Raw genomic sequence first — 17,704 nt, forward strand, 5'->3', positions numbered from 1 at the left:
TATTTCTGGGTGATCCTCAATATCACTGAAGTTAATTTCAAAATAATAGTTTTGAATTGTTTTTAGATCAAGATACAGCAGGGCACACATTTCTCATGACGATATCAAGTGGAAGCCCCTCTTCTCGAGATGACACATATTTTAATAAAAATAAACACATACATACAAAGGTTACACACTCAAATGTTAGACTGGATTAAATTATAAGAAAATGTACAAGTGATAAGTTGTCTATTCCTGAATTAAAAAATACACAGTTATGATGATCTATATTAAATCTGGACAGCTCAGGATATAAGCCCATCACTGAGAATATCAAATTGATTTTCTTGGTTTTTGTTAAAAAAAAGTTACAAGCATGATAGAACTCAGCATTGGACAAAAAAATGTTGACTGGAGCAGTGATTGCGTGGATTCCAACCTAAACTCCTCTGATTGGTCATTGCGTTTTAGAAGTAAACAAACATGTCTGTGATTGGCTATGGTTGTGATTAAACATACCGGTCTGAGTTGATCTCACAGAACAAATACCTTTCTTTTTTATCCTTAAATATCCACACTTCCAGGTCAAATTTCTTCTTTTGGACATGTTTAAAATCCCAACTTGACACACAAGCATCAGTTAAAACACAGCTATCATCAATTTGGTCCTGCTCAAGATTCTGGAGCAGCTTGATCCATAACACTTGTGTGTTAGTATCCCAAAGTATAACATCAATGCAAATTAACAAAACAATTACCAATTTGTTCCACTTTAAATTAAAAATAAAATATTGCAGCATATTTTCACACCTGCCATTTCCCTTGCTAACTCTATCTATATGTGTTTTAACTTTCTCATTGTGAGTCTTGTTTGTGTTACACTGCATATCTGAGCTCTCTCTGGTTACCCGTGTTATGGTTTTAATCTTGTGCCTGGTTTCTGGATTTCCCAGTTTACCTGTGTTTTGGACTCTGTTGTTTGGATTGTTTGACCCTTTGCCTGGTATTTGGATTATGATTGTGGATCACCTTTTTGGAGTACTTTTAGATTACCAGTTCATAACACATCTGTGCTTTAAAACAATGTGTAATTTATAAAACAAGACAATGAAAGAAGACACATGACAGTGTGATCTGTGTGTCTCTGTGTCTTCAGTCTCTGTTGATTGTGTGACTGTGACATCTCTGTAGAATCAGAATCAGAAAGAGCTTTATTGCCAAGTATGCTTGCGCATACAAGGAATTTTTTAGTTGTAGTGACATAAGCTTCCAGTACACAGAGACAACACACAACAAAAAAACAAAAACACCTTTGCAGATAAATAAGTGTATAAACAATTGTGCTATAAATGATAATGGAATAGGATTGAGTAAGATGCAGGGATGTACTAGGATGAAGGGGTAACAAATAAATATATATTATATTTATTTGTTATATAGCGGCTCTTATTCACCATCAGCTGATCCTGAGGAAACTGGACTGACATCTCAACACTGAGAGTCCTACAATAAAACACACAGACAGTCAGATATGAGTATGAGACATTACTGCTGTCACATCACATCAGCAGATCCAGCTCAGAAACACACAGTGTATTCATATTACAGCCAGAGATATGAATGAACAACTGATCATAGATTAATAATGATCAACAACTCTCTCTTTATCATTTACACACAGAGACACTGGAAGAGATGAAAATAATCCCATATGTATAGATCATCACATAATTAAACAGTTTAAAGTACAGAAACTAAAGTGGAGCTGAATTATTATCTTATATTCTCCAAATATGTCTGTTACAAAACTTTGGCCATTTTAAAAGATTTAAATAATAATATACTCACAGTAGTCTAATGTCTCCAGTTTATAACGTGGATCATCTTTCAGATCAGAGAGTATCTTTACTTCTGATTTTTCTAGATTATTCGACTTCAAATTCAGTTCTCTCAGGTGTGAGGGGTTTGATCTCAGAGCTGAAGCCAGAGCAGCACAACCATCTTCTGTGACGCCACAATAATCCAACCTGTAGAGAACAATGACACACTCTTCACTCTCTCAGATCAGATCAGTTTAGCTGTGAATCCATTAGTAAAGAGAAAGTACAAATCAATGTGTGATGCATCATTGGACTGAGATTTAAAATGTCAAAGAACAAAAACATGATCATAAATCATTTGAAGCCTCATTCAAAAAGAAAAACACAGACACAGTGTTAATTGTAGTTGAAGTGTGTGTAGTTGGTTATTGACTCTAGTTTCAGAGCAGGAGAGGAGTTATAATGACAAGCATTGACACAGACTGCTGCTGACAGGAGGAGATTTATGAATGTTGATGCTCATTGGTGCTGTTTGAAACTGTCATGTGCTTCATGATTGAACAGACAGCCGAATGTTAGATATTGTTTCATATTGATATAAGGACTGATCTTGTCTGGAGAAACAGTCATTTGCTCCTCTAATAAACACCTACAGGAGGACATATGCTTTACATCTCATGTATTAACTCTTGTGATCAAACACATCATCGTGTCATGTTTGGCAGCTTATAAACTGAACAGAAATCACTAAATCACACATTAGTATCTGAACATTCAGGTTAAATCTTTATGACATCTGTGAGAACACAATGAGCTCATGTGATTTCAGAAAAAGTAGAAAATAAGAGGAAAATAAACTCTTACACAGAGATGGGCAGGTGAAGGAGTATTAATCAAACTAGCAGAAGCAACTGAAGCTCCAGTAAATGTTTGGTGTCCAAAAACAGGAGCAAGAGCTCATGTGATGTGATGAAGATGAATGAAATGAACTTCATCTTCAGTCATTTGTGCTGAGATTTAGTGTGTCTAGTCAGAATATACATTAAAGGACACATCTTACAGAAGACAAACACATGAGACGATCAGAAAGATGATCTTACCACAGTATCTCCAGTTTACAGTGAGGATCCTCCAGTACAGCACAGAGCAGACTCACTGAATTTCTTATTTTATTCCCAGACAGATTCAGTTCTCTCAGGTGTGAGGGGTTTGATCTCAGAGCTGAAGTCAGAGCAGAACAACCTTCTTCTGTGACGTCACAATATCTCAACCTGTAGACAACAATGACACAGTCTTCACTCTCTCAGATCAGATCAGTTTAGCTGTGAATCCATTAGTAAAGAGAAAGTACAAATCAATGTGTGATGAATCATTGGACTGAGATTTAAAATGTCAAAGAACAAAAAAAAAACATGATCATAAATCATTTAAAGCCTCATTCAAAAAGAAAAACAAATCTTTATTGAACTGTCAGGAATTTTCACCAAATTGTCTTGTATAGACATTCATACAAATCTGTTAAATCACACTATTCATTACACAGCTGAGCTTCATACTGCTATTTTGATCTGTATTAATATGTGTGGAGCAGTGGTGTATGTGTATGCATTTGTGTGTGTGTGTGTGTGTGTGTGTGTGTGCGTGTGTGTGTGTGTGTGTGCTTCTCCATCACTCAAGGATATCAAAACCTGAGATCTCCTACACTGTGAGATATTATTCATACTTATTGTAAATTGTGGCAGATAGTACTTACACCTCAATGTATTGCAGTGCTTTACAGAACAGTAGGTAATAACATATTCTTTATATGATTCTATTGATTATAAACAGATGCTGTCTTCTAGTGTCCTTCCTTGTGTCTATTCCTAAAGCCCCCCCACACCTGCTCCTAATCACACTGAAGCTGCTGATCAGTAAAGCTGTTCTTGAAGCTGCAGGAAGAGACTCACGCTTCTGAGTTTGGGAACAATATGAGCTGCATGTGATTGATTCTCCAGAACATCTGATCAACGTGAGGACACCACATATAATTTCAATTATATACATGTTAGACATTTTATTTCCATGTTTTGAATATTTTCTTATGTTTTCTTTAATATAAACACCTCTCTGAGCTAATATACAATGAAATAAATGAGAAGAAATGCAGATTTGTACTCGGGTCGGTCGCCTCAAAAGCCCACTGTTCTTACTCTCTCACTTATCTGACTGGTTTCTTTAGTAATTTTGTCTGCTAACAGTCAAGCCTTTGCTAATAAGACGAGCTATTAGCACTTAGTGTAAACAGAATCCATTTAAAGGTGTTACTAATGCAGAAACAGCTTTAACATGAACACAGAAGTCCACACATGAACAAGAAACAAAGTCACACAATGTTTTACTTTCTGTATCTCTGTATCTTGATTGACAGTTGTTTCATCCAATCAGTAGTAAGTATTACATTCACAAATAATACCTAATTAGAACATTTTGTTTGACTAATTGTGTTTTCAGACTTTTCTGGGGTGATTTGTTTTCACTTCACAGATATTTTACAGTGTGTCATATATAATCTTACCACAGTTTCTCCAGTTTACAGTGAGGATCCTCCAGTACAGCACAGAGATGCTTCACACCCAAATCTCTTATTTTATTCTGAGACAGATTCAGTTCTCTCAGGTGTGAGGGGTTTGATCTCAGAGCTGAAGTCAGAGCAGCACAACCTTCATCTGTGACGCCACAATCTCTCAACCTGTAGAGAACAATGACACAGTGTTAATTGTAGTTGAAGTGTGTGTAGTTGGTTATTGACTCTGGTCTAGTTTCAGAGCAGGAGAGGAGTGCATTGCCACAAACTGCTGCTGATAGAATGAGATTTCTGCATGTTGATGCTCAATGGTGCTGTTTGAAACTGTCATGTGCTCAACGATGCTGATTGAAACTGTCAGGACTAAACGGACACATAAAGCTGATTGTGAAATATTGTTTCATGGTAAAAATGGTGGTTTGATAGTGAAATAAAGATGTAGGTGAGGCCATTTACTTCACAGGAGCCACATGTTCCCCATTACAGATCATTTATTAACTTGAAACAGTCATTTGCTCCTCTAATAAACACCTAAAGGAGGCCATTTACTTCAAAGTCACTAAATTACACATTAGTACCTGAACATTCAGGTTAAATCTGTATGACATCTGTGAGAACACAATGAGCTCATGGGATTTCAGAAAAAGTGGAAAATAAGAGGATAACAGGGTTCGTACAGAAACTGCAAGAGATCTTACTTATCAAACAATACGGTTAATGTTCAGATTCTTTCAAATTCTAATAAAACAAAATGATACAAATAAAGTGCAGCACAGAAGCATGCAATGACTGTGGCAACTTTAACATTTGAAAGGATATTATTATTGCCTTATTCAAACTATTTTTTTTTCATAAATATATGATTGACTTGCAGAATAAAAGCTGTATCATACACTTGGGATTTGATGAGCTGTGTCACCAATTATCAGTACTAGGGTGTGTGACCATAAGAGGTCGGCTGATTGATCAGACGGCCGATTTTTGGCATTTTTTAATTAATCGGCATTGGCCAATTGTGCTGCAAATTAGGCCAATTCATAGGCAGGCGCACAGGCAGGCAGCTAAGCGTTGTTGCAGAACTCCCTCTGAGACTGTGTGAGAGAAGGAGCAGCTCACACTCTGCAGCAGTGGCTTGTTCACACACAGCTTCAGCTGAAACAGCCCCTTTAATTATGTTTTACCCTACTAGAATTGATGCAGGAAAATTATCATTCATAAGTGCAACAAGTCATTTGCATGTGAAAGTACAAACACATTCAATTGAGACGAAACTTCTGTGCTGATTATAACATGCACGTTAATGTTCCTCATTAAATGTGTTTAGGTCCAACAATATCCTCCACGATGTTATCGCTCGTGGCCAGCGCACTCTTAAGCAGTTGGGAGCAGCAGGCTGTGTAATATGTGTGGAATCTTTTATTTTTGTTATCACTATGGCTATTTGACTTATAGCAGTGTCCAGTGTTTCCTATACATCAAGTTATTTGTGACGGCTAGTCACTATATCAAAACCGCCACAAATAGATTTTGCAAAAGGCTTATACTTCATTGAATAAACTGAGCGCTTCACGTTTCAAAATTTAAATGCAGTGCACACATGCACACTGTCACGATCTAATGCACTATATGCCGGATTTTTAAAAACATGTAGGCCTACCGGAATGCAAAAAATCTAAATCTGACATTTTCCAGAACCGAATCCAGCAGGATCAAATTAAGTACTGGTCATAATAATCAAATAAAAAGATTTAATTTGAGAAAGCGGTTCTCTTACTGTGCAGCACAGCCACACGCGCACCACAGTTACGTTTGGGTTAATCTTATTTTAAATGCCATAATGTCATTTTAAAACATTGCAATTGTGTTTTAAAATACAACAACAAGCACAACAAAACCATTTAAAGAGGCGCGTTCAGTGCTCTCCGTGGGGGAACAGGATGTGAAAAAGTTAAAATGGTATAATGAGTTCGAAGGGCTCTCTTCATTTTATCAAATGATCTTAATCACATCTATTCATGTTATAATCCTGCTACTAGGATTTTTTTCAGACTAAAACCCCTTTAATTCAAGTGAGAAAGCGTTTTGTATGTGTCTGTGTGTGTGGCTTTTGCACATCTGCAACAGACACATTTTGCAGCATTACGGTTAACGATTAATATTTTAATTTATAGTTTATTTAAATGTTTGCTTTTAGTGGATGTTTTTGTAAATTGATTTATTTTGATCATGGAAATTATCGAAAATTGACATCCCTATTTCAAACAAGTAACTTTAATGGTTCATAACAGTTAGAATGATGCCTGGACACTATTTGTCTGAGATACAACTATTTAAAAATCTGGAATCTGAGGGTGCAAAAAAATCTAAATATTGAGAAAATCATCTTTAAATTTGTCCAAATTAAGTTCTTATACATATTACTAATCAAAAAATGAACTTTAAAGTAGTTTTTTTTTGTAAATTTAGTTTTTATATTTTTGGAGTATGATCTTTATGTCTTAATGATTTTCGGCTTAAAAGAAAAATCTATAATTTTGAATCATACAATGTATTTTTGGCTATTGCTACAAATATACCCCAGTGACTTAAGGCTTTGTGGTCCAGGGTCACATTTGATTACAGCAGTTCCCGGGGAAACTGGCCAGTGAAAAAGATCTCACCAGCTCACAAGATAACACAGATAATTGGTTCACTAGATTGAGACAATATTTTTATGCTATTTTTAAGATTTTTTTGTAATGACAAAATATTTGTCGTTTAAAAACACACAAATCTAAACAATGCAGTTGTATTTTGAAATATTTTAACTAATGATTATTTTGGTAATCAAGTAATTACTAATTATTTTAACAATTGAGAAATCTGATATTTTTTTGTAATACAAATAGACCTAAGTGAAAAAAAACAGGCTTAAGGGTGAATTATGTATATATAAACTCACAATATATAATTGTTTCAAATAAAGTATCAAAACCAAGTAGTTACATGGTTTTATAGATCATTTAAATCCATGTAATTTTAATATTTGGCCACATGCAAACTCAGAGCAAGGGTTAGAACTTTTATTTTGAAATGGCGATGTACAACAAATCACAAATTTAGAAATATATTGATGTAGTCTCCTGTTTTGGCATAGGTTAATAAATGATTTAGGTTACAAATCTAGTGAGATAACATTCACTGTTTACCCAGATGAATGTTAAGCAACCCAAACTCACAGTATATGCAGAGGAAGAGTTTGTGACCCGAGCAGCTGAGATAGAGACGCTCAACTTGTAAATGATAACAGTGCAACACAAAATGCATCAGACTTTATATGTATTCCCAAATGAAACCCAAACGAACAGCACATGTAATAAAAGACCGAACAGTGTAATACAAGCACTATCAAAGGCCTTCCAAAAGAGGACACGACTAGAAATCATGTTTATATGACGTTTATAATGGGTTTTATGCTTATGTCTCATCACTCTGGCCGGATAAGGCATCACAATATGTTAAAGAAGCATAACATTTCCGTCACAGGCTTGAGGCATTTGGCCAATCACGACGCACTGGGTAGCTGGCCAATCAGAGCACACCTTGCTTTTCAGAAAGATGAGCTTTGTAAAAATCGACCCGTTTCAGAAGGTGGGGCATAGAGGAGAAACAAACGTACAGTATGTGGAAGATAATGTGTTTTTTAACCTTAAACCACATAAACATTTCATTACACTTATGTTAATACTTTTATTCAGTTTTAGCAGCATCATATGACCCCTTTAAACTCTCACAAGAGTCACCTAAGAGGGGAAATCCCCCATTTTCAAAAATGAAATTCAGGCCCTGGATAAATTTCTAAAAGGATGTAGACTGTCAAACACACAACTATCAGCCAATCACAGCAGTGTGTGTTTACTTCTGAGTCTACAATCCTCCACATCTATTCAAACAGAGCGCTCTGATGAGGAGGTCAAAAACAGGACAGAAAATAACTTATTACTTCTAAATTATGTTTTTTTGATGTAAAAATCTTGACAACATTCAAGGCTGTCAAACATACACAACTTCCTTACTTCTAAATTATGATGGTTTTTTTTATATAAAAACCTTGATAACATATAACAACAATATAACAGATTACAAAAGGCACATTTTAAATTATTGAAAACCCAAATAATTTATTCATATGCCACTTCTCATTCTCTGAATCTAACGGTGTCACTGATTTGATATAAAACACATCAAAATACTGACCACTAAAATCTGGATAACATCTGCAGCACTGAAAATTTATAAACTTTTAATTTAGATTTTTTGAATGTTTTAAGAGTGAAGTGATTGTTCTCAGTGATACTTACTGAACTGATCTGGATTTTTTAATCACAGGCAGCAGCTTCTGTAGAACTTTCATATTTTCAGGATTATTCTTTTCTTTAACAAATTTATCAAGACGAAACTCCTTCAGTTCCTTTTCTGACGTCAACAACACAAAAACTACAGCTGACCACTGAGATGAAGAGAGTTTGGCTTCCTTTATTCTTCCAGATTTCAGATCCTGTTGTATTTCCTCCACTAGTGAATGATCACCCAGTTCATTCAGACAGTGGAACAGATTGATGGATTTCTCTGGAGAATCAATGATTCCTTTCTTGATGTACTCAACTGTTTTCTCATTGCTGTCAGAGCTGCTTCTTTTCAGTTTCATTAGACCTTGTAGGAGAATCTGATGAGACTCCACTGACAAACCCAGAAGGAACCGCAGGAAAAGATCCAGATGTCCATTTTTACTCTGTAGAGCCTCATCCACAGCTCTCTGATGCAGCTCAGATAATGAAACATGCTGAAACAAGATTTCAAACCAGTCCTTCTCTTTAGATTGCAAACTCTGGTCAATCACATTTCTGTTGTTGTTGGTCCAGGAGAGGTGCACATATAGAGCTGCTAGATGTTCCTGAATGCTCAGATGAACAAAGCAGAAGACTTTCCCCTGATACAAGCCCAACTCCTCTCTGAAGATCTGAGTGCACAATCCTGAGTACACTGATGCTTCTGTCACATCAATGCCACACTCTCTCAGGTCTTCATCATAGAAGATCAGGTTTCCTTTCACAAGCTGCTGAAAAGCCAGTTTCCCCAGTTTGAGGATCATGTCTTCATCTGTCACCTTCTTCTCATAGTGCTTCGCATGTTTGATGTTTGGTCTGAAGGATCAGGAAGTGTGTGTACATTTGAGTGAGAGTCTTGGGAATCTCTCCACTCTCTGCTGGACTCAACATCTTCTCCAGAACAGCGGATGAGATCCAGCAGAACACTGGGATGTGGCACATGATGTAGAGGCTCCTTGATGACTTCAGGTGTGAGATGATCCTGTCGGCCAGACTCTGATCACTGATTTTCTTCCTGAAGTATTCCTCCTTCTGTGGCTCATTGAAGCCTCGTACCTCTGTCACTCGATGGACACACTCAGAGGGGACGAGATCAGCTGCTGCTGGTCTGGAGGTGATCCAGATGAGAGCAGAGGGAAGCAGATTCCCCTCATGAGGTTCATCAGCAGCACGTCCACTGAGGCTGATTCAGATATATTACACAGTTTCACTTTGCTCTTAAAGTCCAGAGACAGACGACACTCATCCAGACCATCAAAGATGAACAACACTTTATATTCATCACTGGATATTTCCATTTCTTTAGTTTCAGGGAAAAAGACACGAAGAAGATCTGAAAGACTGATTGTTTTGTTCTTCATCAGGTTGATTTCTCTGAAAGGAAGTGGAAATATGAGCTGGACGTCCTGATTCTCTTTCCCTTCAGCCCAGTCCAGGATCAACTTCTGCACAGAGACTGTTTTTTCCAATGCCAGCGACTCCCTTTGTCAGCACAGTTCTGATGGCTTTGTCTTGTCCAGGTAAAGGTGTAAAGATGTCACTGCATTTGATGGCTGTGTCCTCTGTTGCTGCTCTCCTGGATTGTGTCTCAATCTGTCTCACCTCATGCTCATTACTGATCTCTCCACTCTCACTCTCTGTGATGTAGAGCTCTGTGTAGATCTCATTCAGGAGTGTTGGGTTTCCCTGCGTCGCTGTTCCCTCATACAGACGCTCAAATTTCTTCAGCAGATTTGATCTAAACCTGTTGAGGATTTCATGCCTGGAAAATTAAAATACTGCATTATTAAATAAGCTAATGAGCACAGTGTCTTTTATGTATTCTGTATCATAATCAAATAATCTTCTACAGAAATATTAGACCTGAGATCAGTCTTTGTATCTCCACTCTTAAACTGTATTGGATGACCCATAGATGCCTCACTCCTCACAGACACACAGCTGGACTCTGCTTCTGATCTCTTCTGATGAACTGAACTATAACAAAACAGATTTAATTCATTGATGATATAATTTTGATGAATTAATTATAATTTAATTCATTGATGATTATAATTTAAGTATTTTTCATCAAAAACGCTCAATGATGAGTCTTTTTTAAAATAAAATCTTCATTTTAACTTAAAAATCTCCAGACACAAAAACACGACGTTGATGGGACCCATCATTCAAGATGATTTAATACAGTGTTTATTCAAAGTACATGCATGTTAAATAGTCTAAATGAACTTGTATCTTATATAGTATCCCAAGACCTTGATTGCATGTTTACGGAAGAGGATTAGGGCCAAGCAATAATAAAAAAAAATATATATATATATAAAATATATATATATTTTTTAATGAACAATTCCTGAATAAAATGGGACCGCAACCTTTATATCAAACATTTTGAAATCGTCCACAGCTGAGCATCGCAGGAGGCAGGTTCTGTGCCAGAGCACACGAAGTGAATGCGCATGCACAAAGTTATTTTCAGATGCAATGAAAAAAATATAATTTAAGTAAGCAGGTGTGTAAAATGTCTGCGTGCAAGATTTGCGCGGCGCCAGTGATGCTGAGTGCACGCACAGCATTTATTCTTATTTGTTTTATCTTCTTTACAAATCTTGTTTGGTTTTATTTTGCATAATTGCATGTAAAAAATAATTTACGTTGTAATGCATAAGCAAAATGTGAATTATTATTCATATTCAAGTGCGAAAATTATTAATGCATGCAGGACAGGGAGGCGCCCTCTAGATCACTTGAATTTTTTTCCTGATAATGAAATAACTGAAAATTGGGGTGCTTCACATACATGAGAAATATATCTACAGAAAGCTTGAAATGTCTTTTAAACGAATCAATTCAGAACGAAAGCATTATGTAATCTGTGAAGGTTGTATTTCTCTTTAAAGGCGCGTACATGTGGAGAGAGCCAGCAGTGTGAATATCATCTTGCAGCCGACAAGAAAACATTTGTTTATTAATAAATAATTAAAATGTCTCCTTTTTTACAATTATTTTTACAATTTTTACTTCTGCCTGTCCTTGTGGCAAACTTAATGCATGTGCTTGAGCGCGGAATATATTAAGGCTCATTATGGTTTATAGATGTTAATTTCATATAAACCTCTGATTAGTTGTATAATGACAAATGAACGACTAGTAACTAGAAAAATCTTACGTGGGAGGCAGACCTATTAAATACCCTCTAGACATCTCTGTTAAAGTTTTTAAAGCATTTTATACGCGTTTGCATAAATTCTTCTTTCAGAACGGTCTGTAATGGGAGAGAAGCTTTAACACTGATTTTTCCTCTGAAACACAAAAACGTAAATTGAAATAAAATTGATATTTTATGTTTTGAGAATGGCCATCCCTTCGCTACAGATATTGTTACTTCTGGTTTGTGCATTGTAAATAGGCTACAATAATAATAATAATAATAATAATAAAAAAAAAAAAAAAAAAAAAAATGTCTCCAAAAACTCCAAAATGTTTTTTGTCACGTCTGTAACGCATGTGTATTCCCAAATCTATAAAAAAGCCTATAAAACATCATAGACGGATCATACTGATGTCTGGACTCTGTTTGGGATTTAGAAAAACCAAAAAACCTATCTAAACCTGTTCTGCAACCCTCATAAGACACTGTCCATATGAAAGACCAAGAGATTCACACATTTATATCAACCCCCACAAGCTATACAGAGCTACCCCCAACCCCCTCCAGCTGAACTGAATTCGGTCTGTTTTTTGGCTGCGAGGAACGGTGTGTTCTCATGTTACTGGGTTGAAACACGCCTGCACTCACAGCAGCCCTACTCTTTTTATTCATTATTTTCCCGCAGCCAATATTATTGTTTTTTACAAGACCATGCTAATAACAAATTATCAGTTGATAATTAATCATTATTTTACGAAAATCATTGTTATTTGTGAACGTAGCGTTTGCGGAAGGCTTTAAGACCAAGCGGAGTCCTCCATCAGCTGCTCCCGCTTCACAGCGGGCGGGACTCGCGCAAACTGCACCCAGCTTCAAAGTCCGCAAGGTTTGATTTAACTAAATCAGTTTGAGCGAATACAACTTACTGATCATGAGCCCAACATTTAGCAAGACAGAAAAACATTCAGTCTACCTGAAGGAAGATGTATTTCATTGTAAGTTAATGCTGTTAAATAGAGAGTTAAAATGGAGAGAGAGAGAGAGAGAGAAAACCGTGTTGGCTATTCCTAAACTTGGACCTCATTATATTGAAGTACAAATCCAAACACCAGAAGCAACCTACACTCTGTTCTTTCATTGAAAAGTATGTTTTTTTGTTTATTCACAGGCTATACGGTTGAAATAATATTTTAGTTCAAAACTTTAAGTGCCATTGTTCTAAATAAAAAAAAATGCTTTATTGGCTAACGTTTCATAGACCTTCAGTTGTTATGCTCTAAAATCCCATGCCATTTGTAATTTCACAGTATTTTCACCTCCTAAATCACTAACCTTTAAAGTCACAATTCTATAATGGTCAAATTTACACAGGCCGATGGCACTTTTAATGACATTATTTTTTTATTTTTTATTTTTTATTTTTTTTTAAATAATTGTAGCCTACATAAATAGGTGAAGCAAAACAAATATGAATAATATTTGGATCGTCCCTTATTTTTTTCCCTTATTTTCTTAAAGAATAAACACTTATTTTCTACAACAATAAACATGATAACATATTATTAATTCATAGAAATAATTTAAGCATTTAAAACCTGATAACATATTATTAATTCATAGAAATAATTTAAGCAATTAAAACCTGATAACATATTATTAAATTCATAGAAATAATTTAAGCATTTAAAACCTGATAACATATTATTAATTCATAGAAATAATTTAAAGCATTTAAAACCTGATAACATATTATTAATTCATAGAAATAATTTAAGCATTTAAAACCTGATAACATATTAATTCATAGAAATAATTTAAGCAATTAAAACCTGATAACATACTATTAACTCATAGAAATAATTTAAGCAATTAAAACCATATTATTAATTCATAATTCATAGAAATAATTTAAGCATTTAAAACCTGATAACATATTATTAATTCATAGAAATAATTTAAGCATTTAAAACCTGATAACATATTATTAATTCATAGAAATAATTTAAGCAATTAAAACCTGATAACATTATTAATTCATAGAAATAATTTAAGCAATTTAAAACCCTTTTTTTTTAAACTTGAACTTCAATACTATTAAAATGACTTTAAAATCTCAAGGAGTTTTATAAGTTAAAAAGGGTAAAATGTCACAGTGCATGTTAAATAGCCTAAATGAACTTGTGTAAACAATATAATTAGAACTAACAATATAATTCGATTTTTTTTTTAAATGAACAATTCCTGTATAAAATGGGACATCAACCTTTATATCAAACATTTTGAAATCGTCCACAGCTGAGCAATTATATCAAAGTTGAGCGTGCGAAGTGAATGTGCTGCACAAAGTCATTTTCAGATGCAATGAAAATAAAAAAATAAATAAAAAAACTTGGATAGCCTAGATTAGGCCCAGACTCTGTTCCTAAGTATATAATAATTATAATTACTGTTAACCCACAGTTACAAATTTTAACCCGATTACAACAGTCATCATTTTAATTTGATGATAGTAGAGGTGCAGAAATAAGACACTTCATCTTCAACTTCATTTAACATCACTCTCTTACTTGATCTGGAGAAACTGTGCATCAGATGAAAGTTTAAAGACTCTAGCTTCGATATTTGACCACTGTTTTGATAAAACATTGTTGCAGTGACAGTTATTTATTAATTTATGTCAGGAGTGCAAAATAATAAATCCGTATTATGCCAAATTTTGAATAGAAATTCACCACTCATTCATATTCAGTCACGTCAGCAGTGGTTTATTTGTGTTCACATAGACTCACTGAACAGCGTCAAAAAGGGTTTATAGACCAAAGATGCATATCTACGGAGATATATTGATATATTTACTGATGTTTACTTCATATTTCTTCAGACAGAATAGTCATTTCTATTCATTTTCCACTGATTTACGCGATCTGATGATAAATAGCCTCTCCCAGCGGTGTATGTGTGTGTGTATTTATTGGTGTTTGCGCTGTGTCTCACACAGTCTCTGATTCGTCCTTCGTCTTGTCAATCTTAGAGTCCCATAACAAGACAACGTCACATCGTGTCACATGCTTCATGTACACTTCCGCATTGATATCTGACCACAACAACACAGATACACCTCTGTACCCACGACATATCCAAACAATAAACACGCGATTACGATAGTAAAGCTTGGTATGCGATTTTCTTGAGATTTGGGGCATTTTTATAGAAAATATTGGGAGTTTTTATATGAAATGAATCCTTGTACAGCGATGTAAAAAGGCTATAAATAGCATATTTTTACAACAGTAAACGACCAAATTCCACTTGTGCTCGCAAAAGGAAGTTATTACAAAACGCTCGATCGGGGTTTAAAGTGAGTTTTGAGTAAAAGTGTACTAATAATTTCATAAATAGTCTGATATAGCTTGATGCTAACGTTAGCTCTAATGCTGCTAGATAACAGGTGCGGTTCTTCTTCATAATGCATTTTTTCATAATAATTCACGTAAGGTCGTAAGAAAATGTTTTGTTGTATTTTTATAGTAAGGCTTTTAATAAAAGTGGGGCAAATGAATACTGGAACTGAAGATTTGTGTCTTTGTAGACCTTAAAATACCACAACAAAGGCTAATAATGGCGGAATAAAAACAAAAGAATAATGCGGATAATGTGTCATACCTGGCGGAGGTGTGAAAGGATCGTTTCGTGAGAACAATAGAATCATGAATGGAGGATCGTTCAGAGCCAAATAAACATGAGAAAGCATAAATGAGAGCTTTACATGTGAGTTTACAGAAGATGACAGGGGTAATAAATCAATCCGATTAGCCTTCTATAAAAACACACGACATGGCCTTAGAAAATATTTCATAAAATTCACAGTTTTACAGATTATATTATGAAATTTCAAATGAAGCATTGGTAGACTTGTGGCTTTAGCTACACTATGTTTCTAAACACATATCCTACATCAACAATTTTTTAAATACATTTAAAAAATATGTTTTTCATATTTCTATTTTTGTTTTTATGTTTGAGTTTATATATCTTTATTATCATAACAGTCTGAGTAATTCTGATTCCTGAACAGTAAACTTTGAAGTGTCAGCTTTGTGAACATATGTTGATTATGTATCTAATCAGAAAGAATCATGAGCAGAAAACCTTTTTATTTTGGGTATGTCATTTCTGTCTCTATGCTGAAAATGGGGGGTAACTGGTAATTTGGGTATAATCGCCTATTTTCGTTTGCTGCATGTTTTTTATTATTATTATTTTTTTTTTTTCTTTTCTTTTTTTAAAACAGGCTAAAAAAATAAATTAAGTTTGTGAGAGGAAAAAATATATAAGTCATGTATAAGTTGCATAAATAAATTACAGAAATAATAACGGCTGGCCTAATAATGTTATAATGTGCCAACAGGATATTTTTAGTTCTGTTCACTTCACAAATCCTTTAACTTTAACAAATTTATCAGAACAGAACAAGAATTAAAAATAGGGCTGGGCGATAAATCGATTTTATCGATTAACTCGAATGTGTAGTTTACATCGGTTTGTTTGAATGAAAATAGGTTTTCTTTTTAACATCCACCGACGCTCCACTCAGGGCTCCCGTTGTTCCGATTGGGCTCAACCCTCCTCCGTGCGTTTGCCATACATGCTGCCGAGCAAAGTATGTTTCTCCGGAGCGCGGAGTAGAGCGGTGTGATTTTGACTGGAGCGAGGCGCGGGTTTTTTTAAAAGTCAGAGCGTCGTGGTTTTTACTCGCTCCAAGAGCACTCCTCCACTGCTCCATCACGAGTACAATTCATGCCAACGGGCCGTAATATAACTGCATATTTAGCAATAATTCACATGTTAAACATATTTAGCTATAGCTTGATACAGATTAATCTCTCAAATCAGAAGATTATAATGACGGCAATAACCGAGCGGGAAGTTATAGGCTAGTTCTCAAGGAGTTTGTCTTTTCTTTTTTTTTACTGAATATTTCTGGGTTAAAGCATGATTTAAACAGATACAGCACATTCACACGCAATCGCTTTCGCAATAATGCATTCAAACAAATGTAATCTTACAATACTTCATCTTTATCTGATTTTGAAATCTGTAAGAAATGCATCGATCTGTAGATAAAATAACTGACGAAAATGAACTGCTATTTTCATTACAAACAAAATTTGCACAGCAGAAAGCAGCAATTATACCTTTTAATGCTGAAAATGTTATTAGTTTGGCATGTGGTAGGAAAAAAAGTTTGCACACAATAGCCTAAGCCACTTTGAAACTCTACTGTTATTTTATGTACTTTTTATTTTAATATAGGCTATGTTATTAACATAACATTTCAAACATACTGAAATACTTTAGCCACGGAGCGAAGGCGGAGCGGTGTTTCTAGTATCAGTGAGCGTGGAGTGATTATTAAATGCTCGGAACGCGGAGGGAAATAGTTGCCGCTCCACTCCACTCACATACTCCGCTACCGATGTGAGAGAGATGTTTTGCCCTACAAAATGAACAAGACCGCGGCAGCACAAGCACAGCATATCCGCCAAAAAGCAACCTGCAGCAATGCTCATTGCACGGCTCACCAAGCTTTACCATTGTGGCTCGCATGGCAGTAAATAATACGATGGTATGATCATGCAGTCAATACAGATATTTAATAAAAAAAAATAAAAACAAGCAGGGTTGTAACATAACCCATTTAAAAACGCATGCAATGTCTACACCGGGCATGAGTGGTGCGATCCGACAAAAGACAATAGAACCCAGTGATGTTGTCTAAACTGGACGCGGCGTGATGCGACACGATCCCCATCAGTAA

General features: G+C 35.2%; 1 protein-coding gene and 1 long non-coding RNA gene across 2 annotated transcripts; both read right to left on the reverse strand.

The window, feature by feature from the left end:
* Positions 1-1,294: 1,294 nt before the first annotated feature.
* Positions 1,295-2,947, reverse strand: LOC109076483. The gene is made up of 3 exons (XR_006153779.1): positions 2,903-2,947; positions 1,831-2,009; positions 1,295-1,485 (listed from the first exon to the last, which is right to left on the reverse strand). It is a non-coding gene; the product is annotated as an uncharacterized LOC109076483 (long non-coding RNA).
* Positions 2,948-2,949: 2 nt separating this feature from the next.
* LOC122134142 (ribonuclease inhibitor-like) lies at positions 2,950-17,481 on the reverse strand (the record flags this gene model as incomplete). The annotated part of the gene is made up of 4 exons (XM_042715998.1): positions 17,469-17,481; positions 8,709-9,372; positions 4,360-4,533; positions 2,950-3,073 (listed from the first exon to the last, which is right to left on the reverse strand). Coding segments are annotated over exons 1-4 (975 nt in total), but the record flags the coding sequence as incomplete, so codon positions are not given.
* Between the last annotated feature and the right edge of the window lie 223 nt (positions 17,482-17,704).

Source organism: Cyprinus carpio, chromosome B1 (assembly GCF_018340385.1).
Source record: "Cyprinus carpio isolate SPL01 chromosome B1, ASM1834038v1, whole genome shotgun sequence".
Classification (NCBI taxonomy): Eukaryota; Metazoa; Chordata; class Actinopteri; order Cypriniformes; family Cyprinidae; genus Cyprinus; species Cyprinus carpio.